Here is a 25119-nt window from a genome sequence, read left to right as displayed (position 1 = left end):
GGAGTTTCCTTAAGCGCTTGTTGATTTAGGCCAGAACACCGTCTCTTTCCGTCAGTCACTCCACCGGTACTTTCCCACCCACGTGCCCATCCTGGCAAAACTCATCTCCTTAAGCTCCATGTGAAAAGGGCTCTCAGCTTTTATCTCAAGAGGATTAAGCCTCTAAGAATGTCCATTCAGCCTCTCATTCTTTTGACACCAATTCTCTTGGTCAAGCTGTGTTGAAAGTGGTTGCCTGACTATGCCATTTCTCACTGATATTCTTTGGCAAGCTGAAATATTCCAGGTCAGACTGAGGTACGTCCATTTAGAAGCTCTGTGGGAGGTCAGCCTAGATTTGCAGGGTGCTCCTGGGGCTGTGGGCAGGGCTTCCCCAAACATCATGGCTTGAGTTTTGCATCAGATTGGGAAAAGGCTGGAAATACACGATGGCCGCATTGTCACCGGTGGCTAGATTTATCCTGGGAGAGAAAACTGCAGTGACAACTGAGGACTGCAGAGTCCAGTGGCAAAGCACTTCTACTTCCCAGGCTTTCCTGAGACTGCGCCTCACCATTTCTGTCCCGGAAATGCACAGTCAGGTCAGGATGCCTTACCTGCTGTGCCTGGGGAAGGGAGCCCAGGGGAGCACTGTGTGCCGCTGGGTTGGCCCTGGCCCCGTCTCTGTGGCAGGGGTCCAGCTGCTCATGACAGCAGACAACTCCTCACTCAGGACGTTGCAGGCTGGTGGGGCCTGTTTAACGTGGTCATAGAAGAATGGAAGGCGCCTTTCTGAAGAGCTCTTGATTGGGTGCTTTCAAGGAAATGAACTCAGAAGTGCCTGAGAAATTCTCTTCAGTGGTTACACAGCAGAATCCCGTGTGGAGCTTTAAAACAGACCCACACCCCAGCCACACCCTGGACTGGGTGCCCCAGAACCTCCAGGCCTGAGCCCCAGGCATCAGTCTTGTGTAACACACCAGGTGACTCCCCGGGTTTGAGAACCATGGAGCAGGGGATCTCAAAGCCGAAAGAGCCCTTGTAGATCATAGTGTGAAACACCCTTATTTTATGCAAGAGACTTGAGTGGAGAGAGGGGAGAGGTTGGACTTTAGATATTTCAGTACAGTTGGATCAGGGAGGGTATGATTTCCCTAGGGCTGCTGTGGCAAAGTGCCACGAGCTTAGAACCACAGAAATGTTTTCTCTCACAGTTGTGGGTGCTAGAAGTCCAAAATCAAAGTGGCAGCAGGGCCCTCTGAAGGCTCCCAGGAGCATCCTTCCTGGCCTGTGGCAGCCTCTGGTGGCTCCTGGTTTGTGGCAGCATGACTCCAGTCTCTGCCTTCGTCCTCACATCGCCGCCGCCTGTGTCTCTGTGTCCTCTTCCCAGCAGGACAGCAGTCATTGGATTTAGAGCCCAGTGTAAATCCAGGATGAGTTCATCTTGAGATCCTTAGCTAATTACATCTGCAAAGATCCTGTTTACAGATAGGGTCACATGCTGAGGTTCTGGATGGTCGTGAATTTGGGGGAAACACTAGTCAACCCGGTACAGGGGGTGAGGAGGGATTTCTTCATATTTCACACTGCCGGCTTCTGGTTCATCATGTACAGTGATTGTTCCTGGCCCTACTATAAATGATGATGATGATGATGATGATGAGAATATTACTGTCTTTATTTCCGAATCTTCTCATTTTATAAATCATTGAGTACAAATTGCTAGAAAGTTGCTTTTAAAGACTATTTAATTATGCCATTAAGATACAGCTTCCTGATCAAAATTACTCAAAAGTTAAAGATTCCATGACCTTGAGAGTTGAAATTTCACCTCCCGTGGCTGAGCAGTGTTACATGGTTATGAATTTTCATGTGAAGTAGTATCAGCAAAACTGTTTCAGTTCAGTTTTTGAACGTTCATTAAAGGTCAGTTACAAGCCTGGCACTTACTTTCAGGTGTAATTGTTGAATCGCCCCATAGAAATTCAGAATGTGATGGAAACATCTATTTCCTGAAGCATCTCCAGGCAGCTCATCTGAACGGGGAGCATTTCCCTTCTCCGTGCATCTGCCCTCCCTGTGTGAGGACGGAGGAAACCTGGACAAGAGGCTCCCAGGCCCAGGATTGCTGGTAGAGTCGTGGTTACCACGGAAAGTCTAGATATGAAAGTAATTCCGGTTATAGAGCCAGCCTGTGTGCCTCTCACGTTCACCTAGACGTGTGGCTCTTTTTTTTTTTAATTTATTTATTTTTGGCTGCGTTGGGTCTTCGTTGCTGCGCGCAGGCTTTCTCTAGTTGCAGTGCACAGGCTTCTCATTGCGGTGGCTTCTCGTGTTGTGGAGCACGGGCTCTAGGCGCGTGGGCTTCAGTAGTTGTGGCACACAGGCTCAGTAGTTGTGGCTCACGGGCTCAGTAGCTGTGGCGCATGGGCTTAGTTGCTCTGCAGCATGTGGGATCTTCCCAGACCAGGGATCGAACCCGTGTCCCCTATATTGGCAGGTGGATTCTTAACCACTGCACCACCAGGGAAGTCCCGTGTGGTTTTTTTTTTTTTTTTTAATTCCTAAACATAGATGAGTTTTCTGTATTTTCAGAATTGTGAAAGCACCCTTAGCCTAATAGTTTCTTGTTTTAATTTGAGTAGATTGCTAGACAAGTGATTTCTGGGTTTTAAGTAATAGTATTTACCTTTAGAATTAATTTTAGAGTTACATCCCACAATTTTTGTTTTATTTTGCAAAGACAACTGGGTTTGCTCCATCAGCAACACATCTAGTGCAGTGTGAATGAAAAATTGGCATGGGTGCAGAAATACATGAAAAGCGTTAGCCCTGGGAAACTCGTGGGCAGAAACTATTTTTTGAATTTAAGTTTAGAATTTCTGCATGCTTCCTACAGGAATCAGTTATCCTTCCTGACTCAGGGATGCCCAGTTCTTTGTCGGTTCAGGGTTGCTTTTCTAGCTGTAGTATGGCATTGTTTGCATCTCCTTTTGTTATTCCCTCTCTTCTTTTCTTCACCAGGGATTTCTGCGAAAGCCAGGCCAGCCAGGCCGAGCCTCTGCCTTGGAGACGGAGACACCCCTCAGAGGCTGGGGAAACACGTGTTTATCTGGCTCTTGTAATGGGTTGTTAAAAGCACTTGTTCGCCAGATATTTTCTTTTTCTTTTTATTTGGTAGATTTAGAAGTATTTTAGCAGGTGTACATTTGCATATAAAAGAGAATGAAAGATAAGTTGAGGCTTTTTCTTTCTCTCCTCAGCATCATCGCTCTCCTGCCTCCCTTTATTCAGCACATTTTCATTTTCTTTCTCTGTTCCCATTTTCTAGACAAAATGCGTATCAAAAAGAAAAAAAAAGTCTCGGTGATCCATCACCACTTGGCAGGAAGATAGGTGATGGGGTTCAGCCAGCTTGTGTAACAGAGTAAGGAAAAATATATTTCTCTTGTTGTGTCGTCAGTCTGGAATTGATAGCTAAGGGTAGATTTTCACCCCTGGACCCCTTGCCTTATTTTGTATTTTCAGCCGCAGTAGTTTCTACTTTTGAAACTCAGTCTTGACGCAGCTTTGAATGTGTAATGGAAGCCTGACTGAGCAGCCCAGAGCTGGAAACTTGCGCCTGCGTGTACACTACTTCTGTGTGCGCCAGAGCATCTAGTTGAAAATCATTGTATTCTTAGAAATGCTTGTTTTATCTAATTGTTTGCACTACTCAGTTTTTTTCTCAGGGTTTGACATTACTAACGGGAGGAAGTATTTCTCTGGAGTTCTGAGTCACAGGCTACAAAGTGAAGCCTTAAGGGGCCACCCAGTCCTCAAATTTGCAGACTTATGGTGTCCCTGCAGTTAAGACTCAGGTCTTTTCACCTTGGAAATATTGAGATATTACCCTCGTCCCGACCTTGTTTACAGCAGGCCAACTGGAACCTCCAGCTTTGTTTCTTTCGCTCCCCTGTCTATTCACTCATTCATTTAACAACTGAATTTGCAGGGCTACGCCATGCGGCTTTCAGCCACTTGATTCCTCACTGCCCTTCTTCCTTCCAGAAAAGCCTGGGCCTGAAGTGCCACAGACTTCAACTCTGTGGCTTTGCTTTATGCCGTTGGTGTCCTGGCCAAGTCTTCTAGGCTGTTCCAGGAGAATGTCTGAATTGTTTGAGCAAAAAGTATACTCTTGCTTCCAAAAATTCTGGAATCTGGTCCGTTTGATACAGACAGCACCCTAGCAATCTCCAGACAGCTGTAGTAGCCTCCTTGATCCTGTGTCCCGGGCTATGTCAGCTCTTTTAGCGGAGAAAGCAATCCTTAACATCTAGCTTGTATCCCTTGGCTGAAGTTTTTCTCTTGAGTGTTCTTGTGCCACATTCAGTGAACACAGAAAAAATTGCTTACCGCTCTCTAGTTTCAAGGTTGCAAGTATGTTCTGTGTGGCCTGTGCAGTGTTTTAATTTTTTTTTAAGCCAGAAATCTGGCAAGACTAGGCCCACTTTCCCGGCTGGCAGCAGTCGGCCGTGGCCACAGAACAGCTGTCCCCTCCGGACAGGGCATGAGCTCTCCCACCCCTCCTACCGCTCCCATCTGGCCAGAGTCACGTGTGTGGTCTTGTTGGGCCCCAGAGAGTGTCTGCACTGACAGTCCTGCCCTGTCCTCTCTGCTGCAGAATCTGTGTACTTGAACCCCTCTTCCCTTGTTTCTACACAGGCTGTGTAGCCTGTAACCTCTCCTGATCATTTTTTTAACCAAACCTTGATTTTGTTTTTCCTTTCTGGGTCATCTCTCAGTTCTTCGTCTGCTGTTTTGTGCAGCTCTTCTGACTAAAGTAACAGTGAATAAGGGTATCCAGTGCCGTGGGAGAATGACTCCAGTCCTGAGCGTCTGCTCCAACCCCTCCGGCTGCTTTGGGGTCACTGGTCCTGCCTCAGTTAGTGTTTGTTCCTCCAAGGGAGTGCACGTAATCCTTTCACCTTTTAAACCTCACTCTGCGCTGAAGCCATTAGAGGAAGCATGCATTGGAGGTGGGGGAAGGCGATGTGCCCGGCGGTCCTCAGCTGGATCGTGCCAACCCTTGATTACTCGGGTCAGGGCGGCCACATCCCACATAAAAACTGTCCGGACGGCCGCCAGTGACTCTGCTTGGAGAAGGACCACAGGAGGTTTAAGGATCAAGTGCCAGTGAGGAGCCGGGCGTGGGAAGTGGGTGGGCTCTGGCTGCATGGGCGGGAGAGATGAGCTTTCTCCCTCCAAACTGTTGTACCGTTGAAAGCAGACTGAGGCAGCCTGGACGGGCAGCCCAGTGAGAGAGTCCGAGTCCTTCGAGAAGGACAGGCAGGCCCCAGTGTGGGACACATGTGGAGCTGATTTCCGAGCGCTAGGATGGCCCCTGGGCTGGGGTGACTCACTGCCCGGTCCTCCCTTCCAGGCTCACACCAGAGATGAGATACATTCCTTCTTGTATTTGGACAGAATACTTAATCCCCCACCCCCAATCTGAAATCACCTCACAGCTACTAACCTGATATTTTGCACAAAAATCCTCTCCTGAAAATAAATAGCACATGTTTTCTTGGTTTCTGAGAAGCCTGAGAGCTGGCTTACTGGAGTCAAATGATTTCCCTTCAGATGGTAGACAGCAGAGCCCAGCTCCAGCTTCCAGCCACCAGGAGCCTTTGTTCATCAAGAAGCAGCTCTCCTTTCTCTCTTTCTCTCCCCTCTTTCCCTGCTTCCTTCCTTCATTTCTCTTTTAAAAAATTTCTTTCTATCCTTTGCTATCTTTTCCTTGACCAAATAAGTTTCACTGAATGCAGAAATAGCACATGGTCATTAAAATCTGGACTTGTATCCTAAAAGCTGAAAGTCTTTTTGGCTGATCTTTCTAAAATAAAAACAAAACAGCATTTTCATCTGTCTTACAGTGATTCTTTACTTTTTTAGAATTCAGACACTCCACCTTTGATTTTATTAATACCTTACCCCCTCAACAGATTACCTGACAGTGAATCTGAGGTGATAAGGTTGTTAGGATTAATCGGAGAGTGTTATGATGCACTCCTATCGAGCCACCCTGGGACACTGGGATTAACCTACAGCAAGAAACACTTTCTATCCCAGGCCACTTCCCCACACACACACAGATGTTACACAAAACAATACTTTCCCTTTGTGCGTGTACTGCATCTGGTGTTTTCTTTATTAAAGTTTTCAAACTATCAATGCTAGTTCCAGTGGACATTGATTTCACAATCCAGCAATGTTAAAAAATGTTGCTTTAGGATTTATTATTTTCAGAGTTAAGAGTCCCTGATCTGTGCATATTTTAATTACATAACATTTACTACTCAAAAATATGATGCTCATTTTAAATACTTATTTTTTATCTTGACTGATTCTCAGTAGGGCAAGGTAAGTTATATTTTTCTCCTTCAGCATGATGGTAGTTTTAACCAGTAATAACGGGCCTTGTAGTTCAGTTCTTAAACTGAACCAGCAAGCACAGGAATGCAGCCGATGGCCAGCCCTTGGAGCTGACAGGGGAATCCTTTAGTTAGTGGCCATGTTGAGAGTGTGGCCATGGATGCTGTTTTGCTGTGTCTCTGCTAAAACTCTAACTCTGCATCCTCCGCTTCACCCAGGAGTCCTTGAGACCTGAGGCAATGGGGAAGCTTGTGTCACTCAGGTCCTTCACAGGACCCTTATTTAGTATTCTTCCCAACAGTCTTCCCCACTTTAACTTAGAGCAGGGCTAAGTGCTCTGTCGATTGTTTCCTTTGACACATAAAAGTTTTTAAGTTTGCTGTAGTCCTGTTTGTCTTTATTTTGTTAAGTGTGCTTTTGGTGTTGTATCCAAGAAATCACTGCCAAATCTGATATCCTAAAGCTTTTCTCCTGCGTTTTCTGCTAGGAACTTAATAGTTTTAGGTCTTATATTTAAGTCTTTAATCCTTTCTGAGTTGATTTTTGTGTATGATGTAAGGTAAGGGCCCAACTTCATTCTTTTGCCTGTGGGTATCTTGTTACCTGGGACTTTTTCTCGTATATAGAAACGAAAGCCTACCAGATGCTGAAACAGTCTACCCTTCAGGACAGTGCACACCAAGCTGAAGACGGATTCCAGAAGGCCAAGGCCTCTGCATCACTGTCAGGTAAGCAGGGCGGATAAGCCAGCATCTGGGAGACCCAGGGCTACGGCCAGGGCTGTGTACAGGGAAGTGTTATGATGCGTTCCTGTCGGAGGTTTCTGGAGTTTGCTTTGTAACAAGTTGTCACCATCTCAGAAAGAGCCAGTACTTTTCGAGTCCTTAATGAACAGGAGTTTGGAAGAAGCTTCCCTCCAGGGTGTGTGCTGGCGATGGCCTTACAGGCCCTTGGGTTGTGCCTGACGTGTCACAATGGTACCTTGTCGCTAAGCACCACAGACACCCCAAATTCTTTCCCTTCCCACCTTTTCCCAGTTTGTTAATCAGTAGTGGGGAGTGTCATCTGGGCTACCTCCCTTGCCTGAATGATGGGGGATTTGGGGTTCTTCAAATGAAAAGACTGTAAATCCCAGTAAGAGCTCAATTTTAAGCTTAAATGTAGTTCCTTCAATTTAGGATTTTTGTTTCAATTGTAATCTTCTTAGTTTTCTTATACGTTATTATCGTATTTTTATTATTTTTCAGTTGTTTTTACTTTATCACACTTTTTTCCTTTTTTTTTTTTTTTGGTGTAAGTCACCTCAACTCCCTTTGTGAAAGTAAACGGATTAATAACAGAAGGAAGTATACTTTAACGACTTGCTTTTTTTTTTCTTTTTTTGGGGGGGCTGTCCTGCATAGCTTGTGGGATCTTAGTTCCCCAAACAGGGATCAAACCCAGGCCCACAGCAGTGAAAGCACCGAGTCCTAACCACTGGACTGTCAGGGAAATCCCTCTAATTTTTTTTTAAATTATTATTGATTAATTTATTTTTGGCTGTGTTGGGTCTTTGTTGCTGCACGCGGACTTTCTCTGGTTGCGGCGAGCAGGGGCTACTCTTCATTGCAGTGTGCGGGCTTCTCATCGCAGTGGCTTCTCTTTGTTGCAGAGCATGGTCTCTAGGAGCGTGGGCTTCAGTAGTTTTGGCTCGCAGGCTCAGTAGTTGTGGCGCACGTGCTTAGTTGCTCTGCGGCATGTAGGATCTTCCCGGACCAGGGCTCGAACCCATGTCCCCTGCGTTGGCAGGAGGATTCTTAACCACTGTGCCACCAGGGAAGTCCCCGCTCTAATTTTTATATAAATCACCATGCTGGGATTTTACCTATCAGAATGAATTTCTCCTATTAGAATGAATTTCACCTATCAGAATGATTTCTTAATATCACATAATTCCCAGTCCGTATTCAGATTTCTCAATTGTCTCAAAGATGTCTTCATCAGACAGACATTTTTTTGAGGGAGATATTTATGGTACATCAGACTTAGCTGTCTGTCTTTGGAAAGCTATTTCCTAGATAATATTAGTGTTAGAATTAGTTACTGCAAAATTCAGTTATTTGGGTTGTTGTGAGGATTCAGTGAGCCAGTGCAGGTTAAATGCCCAACACAGTGCCTTGTAGAGAAAAGCCCCCGGGGAGGGCTGGCCATGTTGTTGGTGGTGGTGATTTGAACTCCGCAAACATGAGACATTGTAGTTTGTTGAGGTATAAACAGGCTTCTGCCCCGATGGAGGTCTGCATCACTGTAGAAAGATACAGCCCTATTCACTGTTTGCTTTTCATCACTTTCTTCACATTTGAATCACAGAACCAGAATCCAGAGGGATCTCAGAAAGTATTTATCCAACCCCCTCATTTTACAAATTACCCAAGAGAGTAATGCCTCTTTTGGAGCATTACAACCCATTAGCAAGCATACATGGTTTGGAAGGTGACTCTACAGATGTGATTTTTTTTTTTTTTTTTTTTTTTTTTACAGATATGATTTTGGTAAGTATATTTTGAATGGCTAATAGGACAGGCTCAAACAATGAATAAATTTGACATAAGTTGTAGTCCCTTGGATGAGCATCAAAAATTATAGTACTATTAATATGCTAATGATTGGGCTTCCCTGGTGGCACAGTGGTTGAGAGTCCGCCTGCTGATGCAGGGGACACAGGTTCGTGCCCCAGTCTGGGAAGATCCCACATGCCGCGGAGCGGCTGGGCCCGTGAGCCAAGGCCGCTGAGCCTGCGCGTCTGGAGCCTGTGCTCCGCAACGGGAGAGGCCACAACAGTGAGAGGCCCACGTACCACAAAAAATAAAAAAAATATGCTAATGATTAACATACAAGTTTGTTCATATGACGTGATCCACACAACACAGGTTGTACAGCCAAGCACCCCTCGATTTGGTTCCCATCGTCCACACTCAAAATCATACCATGTGCTTTGTAAGACATTGGGATCCTCGAAGTGCTCCTGGTAGTGTTGGCTGGCATTGGAGTTAGATGCTGGCTCTGGAGTTTATTGTGCATTCAGTCACGCATCACGTTTCCATTCTCGCCCTCACCCTGACCCTAGGGACTTCTCTGAGCTCCCAAGAGAAGCAGGCGGTGGGTGGGAGGGCCACATGCCCGGTGTGGAACGTCACACGCTGTCACACACTGAACGCAGAGCCACCCCAGATATAACTATGGATGAGGAGGCACATGGCTCATCTCCTGTGTCAGGTGCCAGATCTCTTGTCTCCACACCTGTCTCTAAGGAAGCCACTTTGTTTTCATGTCTGAAAAGACCTGGTCCCCTTAAGCGGGTACAGACCCTCTAGGGGCCGAACATGGACACATTGTTAAGAGAACCACTTTGCTTCAGAGGTTATGAGCAGGCACGCAGGTTACAGGTTAGGAATGCAGTAGATGCCTTTCGAGGCGATGCTTATGCACCCTCTATCCGCGATCTAGTTTGACTGCCAGTTAAGAATCAGACTTGTAGCAGAAACGTCCAAGGTGAGGACGCCCAGGAGGCAGAGGTCAGGGATCGCCCTGCAAGCTGGGAGCACTGTGGGGTGGTCTGGTTCCCCAGGCTCCAGGGAAAGGGGGTGGACTGTGCATCTTCCCCATCAGCCCTTTCAGGCTGGTTAAGGAGTAGCCTCGATGGTTTTCAGTGGACATTCATTCTTCTCCGTGAGAGGGAAAAAGAGAGGATTTGGCAGAGGGGCTTAAAGGCGGGTGGGCGGTAATGTCATCCAGAGGTGTCAGTTGCTTCTGAGACTGGTTCCCAGTTCCTGTTAGCTCGGTGAGCCAGCGCTGCCCCCGTGTTACAACAACTCGAATTATCCAGAGCTTAGTGCCACGGTGGAGACCCATGTGCTCACACACACATCATGGCCATTTAAAATGGTGCTCTTTGAATGATTTTACTTTTTACGTACTCTGTGTCCACGGGAAGCCGCCCCCTTCCTTTCTGTGTCATTCCCTGCCTCAGAAGCCCCTCGCTTTCTGTGAACAGCTCTTCCTCTGTTGATGTTTGTTTTACAAGTTATCGTGAGGCCGCTTCTGCATTCACTGCGATGGCCACGCTCACTCTCCATGCTTGTGCTTGTCACAGGTTTGAATATTGGCAGCGGTACATTCGAGACAAAGACAACTCACAAGATCTCTTCAGAAGCGAGTTTTTCGTCTAGCGAAGGCAGTCCTTTGTCAAGGTAAAGTCGTGCAAGCCTTTCTGAATAGCGGCAGCAAGACGGGAAATGTCACTCCTCAGGGAATTAAACGCTGGCTGCAGATGATTTTGCTCTGTGACTCGATGGAAGGTTATGGTTTAGGTTTTTGTTTATCTGAAATGACAGTGGAAACTTTAGTCTACCTTTGAAAATATTTGCACCAGAGCCAAGTATTGTTTTGCAGCTGTTGTTTCCTTGGTTTAAGACTCAATTGACACCTCAGTGAACCACAAATTAGCGTCTACAGCTGCTCGCAGTAGGGCTGCTTAGAAACCACACAATGGAGGGTGTCGGAGAGGGCAGAGAGAAAGAGCCAGGCCTTAAAAGAAATAAAGTGGCCTGTTTCTGCTTTCTGAGACCACAGAGATATATACAAGCAATTGCTGGATATTTGTTTTTGTATTCCTCTTTTTTACCAAGTATTTGGGCTGGACTATTCTTTCCCTTTCTGATACCTTCTTGCTTATTTTCAAATGTGAAAATTTATCTTTTCACATTTGTTAAACTGTAGCACTCCTTGTAAGTTTTTGGAGCAGTGATAAGTGAGTCGTGTGCTAGATTTGTCATCAACATAAAATACTAATCGTGCAATGGCACTGAGTCACTTCGGAAGAATTTGTGGATGGGAGTAGAAGCAATTGTCTGATACATACCTACCTTTCCGCTTTGGGCTAAATAGCATTTAAAACAACACAAGTTTGCCTTTTGTAATAACATTTCCCCTCAAAAGATGTCCTGTAGATGATTGTGTTACATTCGAATTAACTGCTCGCCCTGATGAAATTTTAAAACAGGAACTTTACGTTTGTAATGTCCTGTAAGATAAAATTATTTGTTCAGAAATGTGGTATTTTTACAGTGAAAAAAAATCTCATTTTCATTTCTATTTTGAAAAACACTACAGTATTTTTAGGACCTGGATATATTTAAATGAGATTGGTTTTCTGATATTAAGTTCTTTTAGAAACCTGGTGTGTTCAATTTTAGGGAATCCACTCATTTAATTTTTAGAAATTATTATCTTTAATATCTTTCATCTCTGTTTTTGAAGGAAGTGAGAGATAATGAATTATGGGACAGGAAGAATATTAAAGTATTATATTTTTATGATTATATTATAAATTCAAGTTCTAGGTCTCCTGAAAGAAATTTTAAAAGATAATAAATTCTACAGGTAGTTTTTAGGGTTTAATGTCACCATTTGGCTTAATAATACATCCCTTTAGGTTTTCAAGATTGTTAGAAGTGTTTATTTTCTTTATATTTTAGAGGCAGTAAAAAAGCCAATTCTTCTTAAACTTTTATATATATATATATGTGTGTGTGTGTGTGTGTGTATGTGTGTGTGTGTGTGTGTGTGTGTGTGTGTGTGTATTCTTGGAGTAATGTTTAAACACATTTAGAAAGCAGTTGGATTCTGTAGAACATTTTCTCAGTCTGATCATTTGACGTTTCACATCTTGCATCTATATTTCATTATAAAATCAAACTCCTTTCCCTTTCAGTTTTAGGCAGGAGCCTTTTGTTATTACTGTTGTTTCTGCATGAAATTAATTTCCTAAATTATAAGTAATCACATCATCCCCTTTCCGGAAAAAAAAAAGAGGCCTTCAGGGGACCCTTGGGTTCTTGACAGTTGATAATAATCCAGAGATGAAAGTTCTGGGCATGGAGTGTGTGGGTTTGGCGCGCTGTTCGCCATGGTTGGTTCTTGTGCTGGGTTTGGTGTTCATACGCCGCCTTAGGCTTTTGAGAGCCCCGGGCTCGCTGTTTGTGCCTGGATTCACTGAAATTTCTTAGAGGCTTACATTTAAGGATCCCACTTACTGCAGTCACTCCTCGTGCTTTATTGCTTTTACAAGTGGTCTCGAAACCCAGTACTTGAGAATAAACGTAACGGTGCAGTGCTGCTGTAGCACTTTTAAAAATTCTTCTTTGCTCTATTTTGTCAGTGAGCTGATGAGCAACCTCAAAAAAAAAAAAAAAAAAGACCCTGCTGGACCTTAAAAAAAAAAAATGGCTTCCTCTGATGTCCTAGAGACAATAATTATGATGTGCTAGTTAAGCCCAAACTACAGCTGAGGGATTTTACTTTAAAGCAGCGGCTTGGGCGCAAAAATGCATTTATAGCTCTTTGTCTGCACCTCATTATGTGTGGGCCTGATTCATTAAGTAATTGGTTTGCAGTTGTTTACATGAGTATTAAGGCCTTCCTTTCAGCCGCCTTTGAGAGATACATTGTGCAAATGTTGCCTGTGATGAATGCAGAATGAGGACCAGAGGGTCCGTCCTATTGGCTAAACAGTGCACTCTGTTGAAAAGCCAGAGAAAGGGATTGGGTGCTGCTTTGCATAGCAATGACTTTCTTAATAAGCGTTACAGATTAATACACACAAGCTATAAAAGATGCAAAGAGATACTCTTAGCACATTTATCCATGCTCATTTCATTGTGATGGTGGTGGGGTCCCCGTGCTTTCATATTCCGTTTTCCAGAGTAGCGGCTTCAGTGCATGAGCCGTAATAGAATCCGATGTTTATTGTATTATAAACCACGGGCAAGTAGGCAGATCGGCAACAGTTTATTATTAAAGATTCTTTCAGTGTAAATCTTTTTCTACCATTGTATTTGCCTCAGCAAAATCATTTTGTGGTTGAGTGGGGATGAAAGGCATAATGTACGAAGGAGTGAGTCCTAATAGGAAGCTGTTCTCTGAGTAAAGACCACTTGTTCCCTTTTGTTGAGAGGTGCATGCCAGAGCTTCCTCTCCTCCGCAAACACTGTCTCGCCCCACCTTCCCCAGGAAGCTGTTTTCACTCTCCCGGATCCATTTAGTCAACAGAGAGCGTATTTTAACCGCCTGCCATGTAACTGCGGTTTACTGCTTGGATTGAGATAACGTTTTACCGAAAGAAAAAGATGTGTGTTTGCAACATAATTGCCTGGGGAAAAGGTAGCAGAAGTCACCCAGCTACCGCACCCTGGCAGGGCCGCTGGTGGCATTTGGTGCCAGCCCTGCAGCCATGGAAGTGGCCAGCGGAGGGCACCAGGCGGCAGCTGCTGCTCTGGTGCCGCCGTCCTGTCTCTTCTTGCCTGATCCTGTGCCGCTTCCCCTGGGATGATAAGGTGATCACAAGGAACGAGTAGTCCAGAGAAATAAAAGTGAGGTTTTTCTGGAAGTCCTTTATGTTCTGGTATAAAAGCCCCGGTCTCTGCCTCTGGTTTAGCAAAGCTACATTCTCCATAAATTCTACCAAAGTAGCAGCTTCCTAAACATTCCACGTTTCTTGTCATAAGCCTGCCTACTTTATTTTTTTCGACACAGCACGAAAGAACAGTCTTTGCTTGATTGGCTGAAGGGAAGGAGTAAAGAAGTTGACCCCTAAAAAATGGCATCTGCTGCAGGGCCCCTGGTTGACCATCAGAGGGCACTCACACTTTGTCAAATTAAAGCTGTCTCAGACCGGTCTGCCTCTTAACACTTAAAATTGAGGATTTACAGGGATTTGTTGGCACACTGATGGGGATTTTTTATTTTCTTTCCGAATTTTTTTTTTTTTTTTTTTGCCTTGTGCTTTTCAGAAACACCTCTTTTTTGAGGAAAATTCTAGCTGAAGATGCTGTGTGAGACATTTTAATACTGATTTTAGCTTAGTCAAAATCATTAAACTTACAGAATTCAGAGTGTAGAGACCACATCTTCTCATAAGTTAGTTATTCTTTTCAGGCTTATGATAAGACTCTAGAACTGCAAGGGCTCTTCCCTCTGGGGCCCTTCCTCATCGCCCCCGACACCATAGGTCATGTTCTTGGTAGGACCCTCAAAAGCTCATTGCCAAACTTGATGGACGTGGCCTCAGAGCCACAAAAGTTGGGTATGTTTGTTAATGGGCTGTAGATATTTTTTTCTTTCAAAAATATGTTACTGACCATGAGGTTGAGAGTCTGTATTACTAACCTTAGAACATCCCGCGGCTCTGAGGAGCTCCTGTGGCCCACCTCCCTGGGTCCCTGTGCTCACCCGACAGCCTCCGTCACCCCTCACAGAGTGCGCTGCCTCCTGAGCCCTGGTGTGACTTAATGATGAGTCTCCCAGGAACCGTAGGTTTTCCATGCCTCACTTTTGTCTCTACTTGCTGGCCCCACAAAGCAAACCTGAATCCTGGCAGACATCCTTGCCACCTAATTTTGTACTTATGTTGACTGTGTAGCCTATTTCTAGCGATATTATTAGCCTTTTGTTCATATAAAATGAATAGTTGAGGGACTTCCCTGGTGGTCCAGTGGTAAAGAATCTGCCTTCCAATGCGGGGGACGCGGGTTCGATCCCTGGTTGGGGAACGAAGATCCCACATGCCGCAGGGCAGCTAAGCCCACATGCCACGACTACTGAGCTCGCACACTGCAACGGAAAATCCCACATGTTGCAACTAAGACCTGACACAGCCAAAACTAAAAACAAAATAAAAATTAAAAAATTTTAAAAATTTAATGAATAGTCGACACTTAATTTTGACTCTTTCTCTAGTACCCATGTCAGCAGGATCACATCCTAGGTGTTCACTAGGTGCTGTGCTTAGAATAAAACCTGCTGTTAAGACCCCAGCTGACCATAACTTCTTATGTGTAGCAAGGATGAGAGCAAAAGTGATTTTGATGAGAGTTGCCCTTACCTGTCTGTCCTAATCCCTTATCAATAGCAAGGGAATTTATAAACAGCATCGAAAACTGAGATAGTTTGATGGACAGACAGAGAAGACATGTGACGGAGCCAGTGTGGCAAAATGTTGACAGGGAGCATCTCACTGGTGGGCACATGGTGGTCACTGTGCAGAGGGGGAGGTGCCACACCTCCCAGGACACTGCGCAGAGACGGTGCCCCGTGAATGAGACCAGCAGAGCATGCTCACGCCTTAATTTAATCAGTTATCTGTGGTGTCTTACCTGAAAGTGGTTTGTTTGGAAATAGGACCTCCAGACTAATTGTAAAGTTCTAGGGAAAAAACTAAAACTCTGCTCTCGTGGATTCCAGGAGTCTCCCACGAGCAGGCCGGGGAGGGTGGACTCCCTGGCTTGCTGCCGGGCTTCAGGTGGTGGCAGTGCTTCATGAAGGCCTCGGCAGCCCTGGCCCTGGGCCTCTTCCTGGTTCTGTAAAGCCTGCAGGCTGAGAGAGGTTTTATGTTTTTTAATGATTGGGAAAAATCCAAAGAAGAATAATGCTGCACGATACCTGAAAGTTATATGAAATTCAAGTTGCAGTGTCTCTGAGTGACGTTTGCTTGTAACAAAGCCACATCCGCTAGTTCACATATTGTCCGTGGCTGTTTTCGTGCAGCAGAGTAGAGTAGTTATGACAGAGACCACAACACCTGAACCACTTACTCACTGGCTCTCTACAGCTCACCTTCGCTGCCTCTGCCTTACACAATGGAGGTGTTACGTCCACGCTGTCAGGGAAGGTCAGGCAGTCGGAGTCCAAGCACATCTAATAGAGCACAGGGACCATGCCCCGTGGCTTATAACCTGAACTCTCGCATCCTTATGCTTTCAGAAGTGCATTTGGTTTGGGTTCTCTCTCATTTATGATAATAGCTAAACAAGTTGGCTCTGTCTACTCCGAGATCGCACACCATCCCCTTTGGCCTTGACTTAGCTTCAGACGTTAGGTGTGACCTGGAGAAAGAAATATTGACCCTACAAGTCACGTGTAATAAAAATCAGCCTTGCACTGCAGTGTCACATCGACTAGCAGAGATGATTTCCCAAAGGGAAAAATACTTCCCCTAAGGGGTGAGGATGGCATCGGAAACACCTGGAAGCATTTTCCACCTTCCTCAGAGTTGAACACATGCGTTTAGTTCTGAAACATGTTTCTGGGAAGACACTTGAACAACCTGATCTGAACTCAGATAGAAGTAAAACCATGCAAATTAAATAATCTAACATCAAATGTTGATCACGTGCCTTTAGGCAAGGTCCTATGCTTAGTGAGGCTCATCTATTCCTTCCACACATATCACTGAGCACCTACTAAGTGCAGAGCACCAGGTACCCCGGGGACTGAAACTCGTACAGTGGCAGCTCTTGTAGAGCTGACAGCCTAAGGGCAGTCACATGTCAGTTAGTGACAGAAATGGCTGTGAAGTAGCAAATTCAGTGAGGACTCGGGGGTTGAGGGTGGGGTGTGGGGGAGGCTACAGCAGGAGGCCCAACGAAGTCTGGGCATCAACCTTGGAGGCGCTGTTCAGGGTTTAGTTCTTTTGCCAAAAGCAATAGGAAGGCATTGAAGAGTTTTCAGCAAGGAGGCAGAGGGATCAGATTTGTGTTTCGAAAGCTCACCCTTGCTGCCGAGTGGAGGGGACAAGGTGGATGTGGTGTCACCAGTTAGGAGGCTGTTAGAAGGTCCAGGCAAGAGATGCTGGTTTGGTCAACAGGCGGTGGCAGTGCATAGGGGACGGGTGAGGACACTTGGAAGTGCTGGGAGGTAAACTTGGCAGGACCTAGGGGCTGATTGGGTATGGGAGGGCAGAGGAATGGTGAGGGGTTGGGAGGGACTCGAGGCTTGGGGTGCCATTAGCTGAGACAGGAGAAGGGCCCAGGTTTGGTGGAGGAGCTTGAGTTTGGCTGTGGATGGATGTGTTGGCCGTGAGACTCTTTGGAGGCAGCCAAGTTGGAGCCAGCAGGTGAGCCCGGGACATGCATATGGAGCTCAGAGCAGGGGCCAGGCTGTAAGGACCTGGCATGTGCTCGCCTGCCTCTGTGCCCTTGCCTTGGGCCTGGCCTGGAAATCCTTTCCAGCTCTCACAGTAGAGTCCAGGGAGTGCATTGCTTCCTCTGGGATCCTGCAGCCACACCACCACCCGCCCCATCATCCACCTGTTCTCTCAGTCCTCCTGCCTGCCTTCTGCTTGTGGTGCTCCTGCCGTCTCCCCACAACCCCACGTGGCTCTTACTGTTTAAACGTCAGCTGGCAAACTAGTCTCCCTGCATCTTTACAGCATTGTTATGTCTGCCTACCCACCCTGCACTGAGCCTGGTGTCCTCATGAAGTGGGAGCTGGATAGAGAGTAGACACAACCCACAATTGTGTTTTGTGTGTGTGTGTGTGTGTGTGTGTGCATGCACTCTTACAGAAGGTGGACTCAGGTTTACACTGTCAGCAGCCACCTGACTGGCGGCCTCCATGACAGTCAGCACTGGCTGTGGGGCCGTCCACTCTTCATGGAGAAATGGCATAGGCCACTAGTTGGTCACATCAGATAAACAGGCACTCACCAAGGAAAGCTGAAAGCGTTTCCTCTAAGATCAGGAACAAGACAAGGATGCCCACTCTTGCCACTTTTATTTAACATAGTATTGGAAATCCCAGCCACAGCAATCAGACAAGAAAAAGAAATAAAAGGAATCCAAATTGGAAAGGAAGAAGTAAAACTGTCACTCTTTGCAGATGACATAGTACTATACATAGAAAACCCTAAAGATGCCACCAGAAAACTACTAGAACGCATCAATGAATTCAGTAAAGTTGAAGGATACAAAATTAATATACTGAAATTTGTTGCATTTCTATACAATAACAATGAACTATCAGAAAGAAATTAAGAAAACAATCCCATTTACCATTACATCAAAAATTATAAAATGCCTAGGAATAAACCTACCTAAGGAGATAAAAGACCTGTACTCGGAAAACTGTAAGATACTGATGAAAGAAATTGAAGACAATACAAGCATATGGAAAGATATACTGTGTTCATGAATTGGAAGAATTAATATTGTTAAAATGACCATAGTACCCAAGGCAATCTACAGGTTCAGTGCAATCCCTATCAAAATACCAAGGGCATTTTTCACAGAAATAGAACAAATAATTTTGAAATTCATATGGGAACACAGAAGACCCCGAATAACCAAAACAATCTTGAGAAAGAAGAACAGAGCTGGAGGAATCACACTCCCTAACTACAAAGCTACAGTCATCAAAACAGTACATTACTGGCGTAAAAACAGACACATAGATCAATGGAACCGAATAGAGAGCCCAGAAATAAACCCACACATTTATGGTCAGTTAATCTATAGCAAAGGAGGCAAGAATATACAATGGAGAAAAGACCAGTCTTTTCAACAAGTGGTTCTGGAAAAGCTGGACAACCACATGTAAAACAATGAAATTAGAACATTCTCTAAAATATACAAAAATAAACTCAAAATGGATTAAAGACCTCAATGTTAAGACCGGATACTATAAAACTGCAGCGGAAAACAGGCAGAACACACTTTGACATAAATCGTAGCAATATTTTTTTGGATCTGTCTCCTAAAGCAAAGGAAATAAAAGCAAAAGTAAACAAATGGAACCTAATTAAACTTAAAGCTTTTGTACAGCAAAGGAAACCATTGACAACATGAAAAGACAGCCTACAGACTGGGAGAAAATATTTGCTAATGATATGACTGATAAGCAGTTAATATCCAAAATATATAAACAGCTCATACAACTCAGTATCAATAAAACAACCTGATAAAAAATGGGCAGAAGACCTGAATAGACATTTTTCAAATTTATTGAAGAAGACATAGAGATGGCCAACAAGCTCATGGAAAGATGCTCCACATTGCTAATTATTAGAGAAATGCAAATCAAAACCACAATGAGGTATCACCTCACACCGGTTAGAATGGCCATCATTAAAAAGACCATGAATAACAAGTATTGGCGAGGAGAAAAGGGAACCCTCCGTACACAGTTGGTGGGAATGTAAATTGGTGAAGCCACTGTAGAAAACAGTATGGAGGTCTCTCAAAAAACTAAAAATAGAATTACCATATGACCCAGCAGTTCCACTTCTGGGGTATGTATCTGAAAGAAATGAAAACACTATTTGAAAAGACACATGCACCCCAGTGTTCATAGCAGCACTGTTTACAACAGCTAAGGTATGGGAGCAACCTAAGTGCCCATTAACAGATGAATGGATAAAGAAGATGTGGTACATATATACACAATAGAATACTCCTCAGCCATAAAAAGGAATGAAATTTTGTCATTTGCAACAACATGGGTGGGCTTAGAGGGTATTACACTAAGTGAAATAAGTCGGAGAAAGACAAATGCTGTATGATATCACTTGTATGTGGAACCTAAAAAATACAACAAACTAGTGAGTGTAATAGAAAAAGAAACAGACTCACAGATATAGAGAACACTAATAAGGACCTACTGTATAGCACAGGGAACCCTACTCAATACTCTGTAATGTAATGACTATATGGGAAAAGAATCTAAAAAAGAATGGGTATATGTGTATGTATAAGTGATTGACCTTGCTGTACAGCAGAAACTAACACAACGTTATAAATCAACTATACTCCAATAAAAATTAAAAAAAAAAAAAAAAAACAGAACAAACTAGTGGTTACCAGTGCAGGGGGCTGGGGGGTAGGCGAGACAGGGGGAAGGGATTAAGAGGTACGGATACATTGTTCAACACAGGGAGTGCAGCCAGTATTTTACAGTAACTATAAACGGAGTATAGCCTTTGAAAATTGTGAATCATCATGTTGTACACCTGTAACTTATATAATATTGTACATCAACTATATTTCAGTCAAAACAAAGAAACAGCCACCAAGTTTAAAGGGAGCACTGACAGAGCACAGACTGCCTAGAAAATTATGCCTTCATGGAGCTTGTTTTACTGAAAAAAAAAATGTAAATTATGGCAGCTATGGCAAAAGGCAGATTTTCAAACCATAGGTTAGCCAGACTTGAGCCAAAGTGACAGAGATGTGTTCCCAGGGTTTCTTGCATCTGCCGAGAGAGCAGCAGTGCTTCTGCACGATGCGTCCTCGTCTTTTCTCAGCGCTCTTCCCACCTAAAGGCTGGAATCTGCCTTCACGGAGTAATCTGCAAATGTAAATGGAAGGGAAAACTTCAACGGGAGTATGAGAAAAATGTCAAGCCATACACAAGTGACTGTTTCTTTTTTAACATCTCGTTGACCATTTAGGATGAACTTTAAAGAATTTAAGTGTAATAAGAAACTGGAATGGTACTCCGAGAGGGGACTTCCATGCGCATGACAATTGCGAAAGCTCTGGAGAAGGTGACGCAGATGGACACAGTCTCCCGCAGAGCCAGTTTCTCGGTCCAGTGGGTTTAGTAAGCGAGTCACCCGGTGTTAGATGCATCCCTGGACACTTGCACTTTCGTGTGTGTGACACTCAGAAACCTAAACACAGGTGACAAGATTCTTGCGTTTTTCTCTACCACGAGTTAATACCCTTAATTAAGCAAACAGTTATTTTGAACTCCTTGTTAAGCAGTTGAGAATCGTATCGCTGGCTTGATAAAGGTAAGTGTTGTAACCTCCTGGCCGACTTCTTTCTCCCTGTTCCTCAGACCCTCTGCTTTCAGCTTAGCTGGCAGTGCTGCGCTTTGCCTGCTCGGTGCGTGCCAGGGCCTGCCTCCTGCCCTGGCGGCCTCCCCAGTGAGCGCCCAGCGTGCGGCCCAATGCGCCCGGGACCCTCCCACCAGAGCATCCGCAGGGCTTTTTGCTTTTAAAACTGCATGGCACAGGGAGATCAGCTCCGTGCTTTGTGACCACCTAGAGGGGTGGGATAGGGAGGGTGGGAGGGAGGGAGATGCAAGAGGGAAGAGATATGGGAACATATGTATATGTATAACTGATTCACTTTGTTATAAAGCAGAAACTAACACACCGTTGTAAAGCAATTATACTCCAATAAAGATGTTAAAAAAAAAATCTTGGGGAGTAAATGTAAACCTTCTGGCCTCCCAGTGAGTAATGTGTGCTTCTTCCCTAATGCGCTCCTTGTAAAACTATTAGTCTGATTGTCTTTATTTTTTCAGGACTTAGGTTCTTTCTTTATTTTCCAGGCATGAAAACAAAAAGAAACTAGCTACCAATTTAAAGTCTAAAGGTAAGAGAAATAACCAGAGACCAGACTCTCATTTTGTGTTTTAGCTAAAAGGGTGGTTTGTGACGTGTGGTGTCAGGCACGCTTGGGGGCGGGCGGAGGCGCCTGCCTGTGCTCACGGGCCCTGCAGCTCTCCTGGGGGAGGACTGGGGGCTTCTGAGAGCACGGGTGCCAGGGCCCGTGGTGCCCAGCGCTTTAATCTGCAGGTATGACTTTGCAGGGGATCCTGGCCTCCCCCCCCGCGCCCCCCCACTGCCATGTCTTCCACATGAAACGTCCTCACCTCTGTCCCCTCACTGCCACTGCCCGCAGGTACCTGCTGCTCTGACCTGAGGGCTCCTGCGGTAGCCCTCCCCCGCCCCTCCCCCAGCCCTGGCTTCTGAATCCTCATCCAGACGCCTGCCTGCTGGGGAAGCAGGGCCAGCGCCCCCGCCACCTGCAGGGTAGAGTCTGGAACGTCCCCTTGTGGTCTGGCCCGGCCCCTGCTCCCAGCCCTGTTCCTCCGAGGTCGCGTCCTCTCCTCGGTGGATCCAGCCGCAGCCAGCCTTCCCTGTGCTCCGCCCTCGTACCTCTGTGCCTTCGCTCACACCCTTCCTTCTCTGTGACATTCCTGTCCCTTTTCCTCTGCCTAGGGAGCTCCTATGTATCCCTCAACACCCTCCTTCCACACTGGCAGTGGCGTATCCCCTGCCGAGCTTGGGCCACCCCTACTCCTGCCTCTGAAACTCTGTTCCCAGCCGGTCCAGTGGGACTTGGGGCTTGAGCACCCTCTGCCGCCGTGATCGGGCCATGTACTTACCCTCTCTCAGCCTTGGTAAAACAGAAGTGTTTGTACTCACCTCGCCAGGTTGGTGCGAGGATTAGACGGGGTCACATCTCAGGAGTCATCGCGGCGGTGGCAGGCTGTGCCTTGTAGATACGGGGGTCGCAGGGGCGGTCAGTGTCACGGGCGGTGGGCCCACCACACCCTGGCACTCCAGGCTGAGCCTGCAGCCTCCCTGTCGGGCAGCTTGTGGCTCCCCCCGGGGGATTTTCTCTGGCCACAGGAGCCAGGAGCTCCAGGGAGTCGACGCCTGGTTGAGAACAACCCCCAGCCACTGAAGGGTGGGAGTTGGTGGATAAATAACCCCACTTCCTTGCTGGCTTTTGGGGCCATCTGAGGAGCGTTCTGCGGTCTCTCTGAGGCCCCGGCAGGACTGACCCCAGCGGTCCACTGCCAGCCCTGCTCCTGGTTAACACCCGCTCCGCCCCCCATCCTGCCCAGGGTCACCTCCCAAATGAACTGCATGTACCCACGCCCTCGTCTCAGCGCAGACCTCACTGCTGTTCCTCCACCGTGTCCCTGTGCTGAGGAACAGAGGGAGCTCACGGCGAGGAGCAGTCAGGCAAGCTGTTAGCGGGCCTGGTAGAGCACCCAGCCGCCCTGCCCCCATGTTCACCCTGGTTACAGACTCCCATCCTACAGTGGAGAGTTGGGCAGAAGGGAGGAGCAAGCGTTCTGCCATGAGCTCCCATCGCAGCACGTGGAGCACGCAGAAGCGAGTCGTTGCTGCAACACTGGCCTGCGCCCCGGGCCTGTCCGCTCAGGTGCACCACGCAGGGCCCCCAGGAGGCTCTTTGCGGGCCACGGCTGATTAAGCCGAGCTAATCAGACTGCAGAGATGCTGAGCGGCTGTCTGGTTTTCTCTTCCAGCCTTCTGGGGCGAGTCTGACGACAGTAACTCAGAGATCGAAGCTGCCTTACGTCCTAGAAACCATGACACGTCCACCGATGATTTTGATGATTTTTATGACTCATAAGCTGTAACATCTGTTAGAAATAAAGTCTTTAAACAAACTAAACCCCTGTGTTCAGATGTGACGTTCAAAATAAACGTGGCCCTTTAAGTTTTCTAATTGTTTAATATGACAAGTTGGGACCATATTGTTATTCCAGTGAAATTTCATGACATAACTATGAACTGGCATATTTGCTTTTACGTGTTATCAAAAAGCACAGTGATGAATACAATGCCCATCAAAATCCAGGTGGTTTCTTTGTAGAAATTGGCAAGCTAATTCTAAAATTCATATGGAAATTCAGGGGACCCAGAATAGCCAAAACAGTCTTGGAAAAAGTTGGAGGACTCGCACTTCGCAGTTTTGCAACTTACTAAAATGCTGCAGTAATTAAGACGGTGTGGTACTGCATGAAATATTGATTTATATGTAATCTAGAATTGATGATCCAGAAATAAACTCTCACATTCATGGTCAGTTAATTTTCAGTAATGGTGCCAAGACCATTCAGTGGGGAAAGAATGGTATTTTCAACAGATGATGCTGGGATGACTGGACAGCCTCACGCAAAAGAATGCAGTTGGATCCCTACCTCACACTGTGTACAAACAGTAACCCAAATGGGTCAAGGACCTCAGTGTAAGAGCTGAACAATCAAACTCTGAGAAGGAAACACGGGTAAAAACCCTTGTGACCTCGAATTAGGCAGTGGTTTCTTAGATAAGACACCCAAAGCACTAACAACAGAGAAAAACACTTGTCGAGGTCATAAAAATACAGAACAGTCACAGATCAGAGGAGACAAAGGGGATGTGACAACTCAGTGAAATGGTGGGACCCTGGGTTGGATCCTTGAACCAGAAAAAAGGAAAATTTGGTGAAATCCAAATAAAGTCTAGAGTTTAGTTGATAGTAATGTCCAGTGTTGGTTTCTAAGTTCTGACAAATGCACCACAGAAATGTGAGATAAGAGGAATGTACCATTAGGGGAAACAAACTGGGTGAAAGGTACATAAGAACTCTCTGCATTATCTTTGCAGGTTCTCTGTAAATCTAAAATTATTCCACACACACACACACACAAGTCCAGCAGTCAACATTAGTGACATTGGGCGATACTCTTCCAAGCTTTTTCTGTGTATATAAACCTTGTAAAAATTCTTGTAAACATTTCTAATTTTAATTCTAAATCTTACCAGGTTTAAATGATTTATACCCACTAAAAAGACAAAAGAAGCGCTTCAGTCAGGACGCTCACTAGATATTGCCGGTGATGCTGATGGAGTATACAGAGTCCTGCCTCTGATCAGCTTCTCCTGGAGACCACATGCTGTGACCACTGACGGTGGTCAGAAGGAAGCCTGGTGCTGGCCTTCAGCACTAACGTGTCTTACACTGAATCGTGGTAGGTAGGGCAGGCCTGGGCCCCAGCGCTGTTAGCAGGCAGAACTTTCCAGCTAAACTTTAATGCATTTTTTTTCTTTTCAGTTACTTTCTGTTTATCTCCGGTGACCCTGGTTTAAAATGTAAAGAAGTGATATAAATTTTCCTTTTCAAATACATTTTAGGGGAAAGGAGATAATTGACTTTTAAAAAATACACAAAGAGGGGATTTCCTGGTGGCGCAGTGGTTAAGAATCCGCCTGCCAAGGCAGGAGACATGGGTTCGAGCCCTGGTCCTGGAAGATCCCACGTGCCGTAGAGCAAATAAGCCAGTGCGCTACCACTACTGAGCCCATGCTCTAGAGCCCGCGAG

At 45.6% G+C, this 25119-nt stretch overlaps 1 protein-coding gene across 2 annotated transcripts in view; it reads left to right on the top strand.

Moving 5' to 3' along the window:
• The window catches only part of KIZ (kizuna centrosomal protein), a 112713-nt gene extending 88540 nt beyond the window's left edge, over positions 1-24173 (top strand). Inside the window, exons 10-13 of one of the 2 annotated variants that reach the window (XM_079899098.1) lie at positions 7020-7121; positions 10526-10622; positions 21544-21587; positions 23278-24173. In XM_079899098.1, coding sequence (XP_079755224.1) covers positions 7020-7121; positions 10526-10622; positions 21544-21587; positions 23278-23384 — 350 coding nt within the window. In that variant the 3' untranslated portion in view covers positions 23385-24173. The remainder of the gene's footprint in view (positions 1-7019; positions 7122-10525; positions 10623-21543; positions 21588-23277) is intronic. The other variant, XM_079899099.1, reaches the window with a different exon arrangement.
• The last annotated feature ends 946 nt before the right edge of the window (positions 24174-25119 follow it).

Source organism: Stenella coeruleoalba (assembly GCF_951394435.1).
Source record: "Stenella coeruleoalba genome assembly, chromosome: 15".
NCBI classification, from domain to species: Eukaryota; Metazoa; Chordata; class Mammalia; order Artiodactyla; family Delphinidae; genus Stenella; species Stenella coeruleoalba.
The sequence above is the reverse complement of the archived record's forward strand: the minus strand, read 5'-3'. Positions and strand labels throughout refer to the sequence as shown.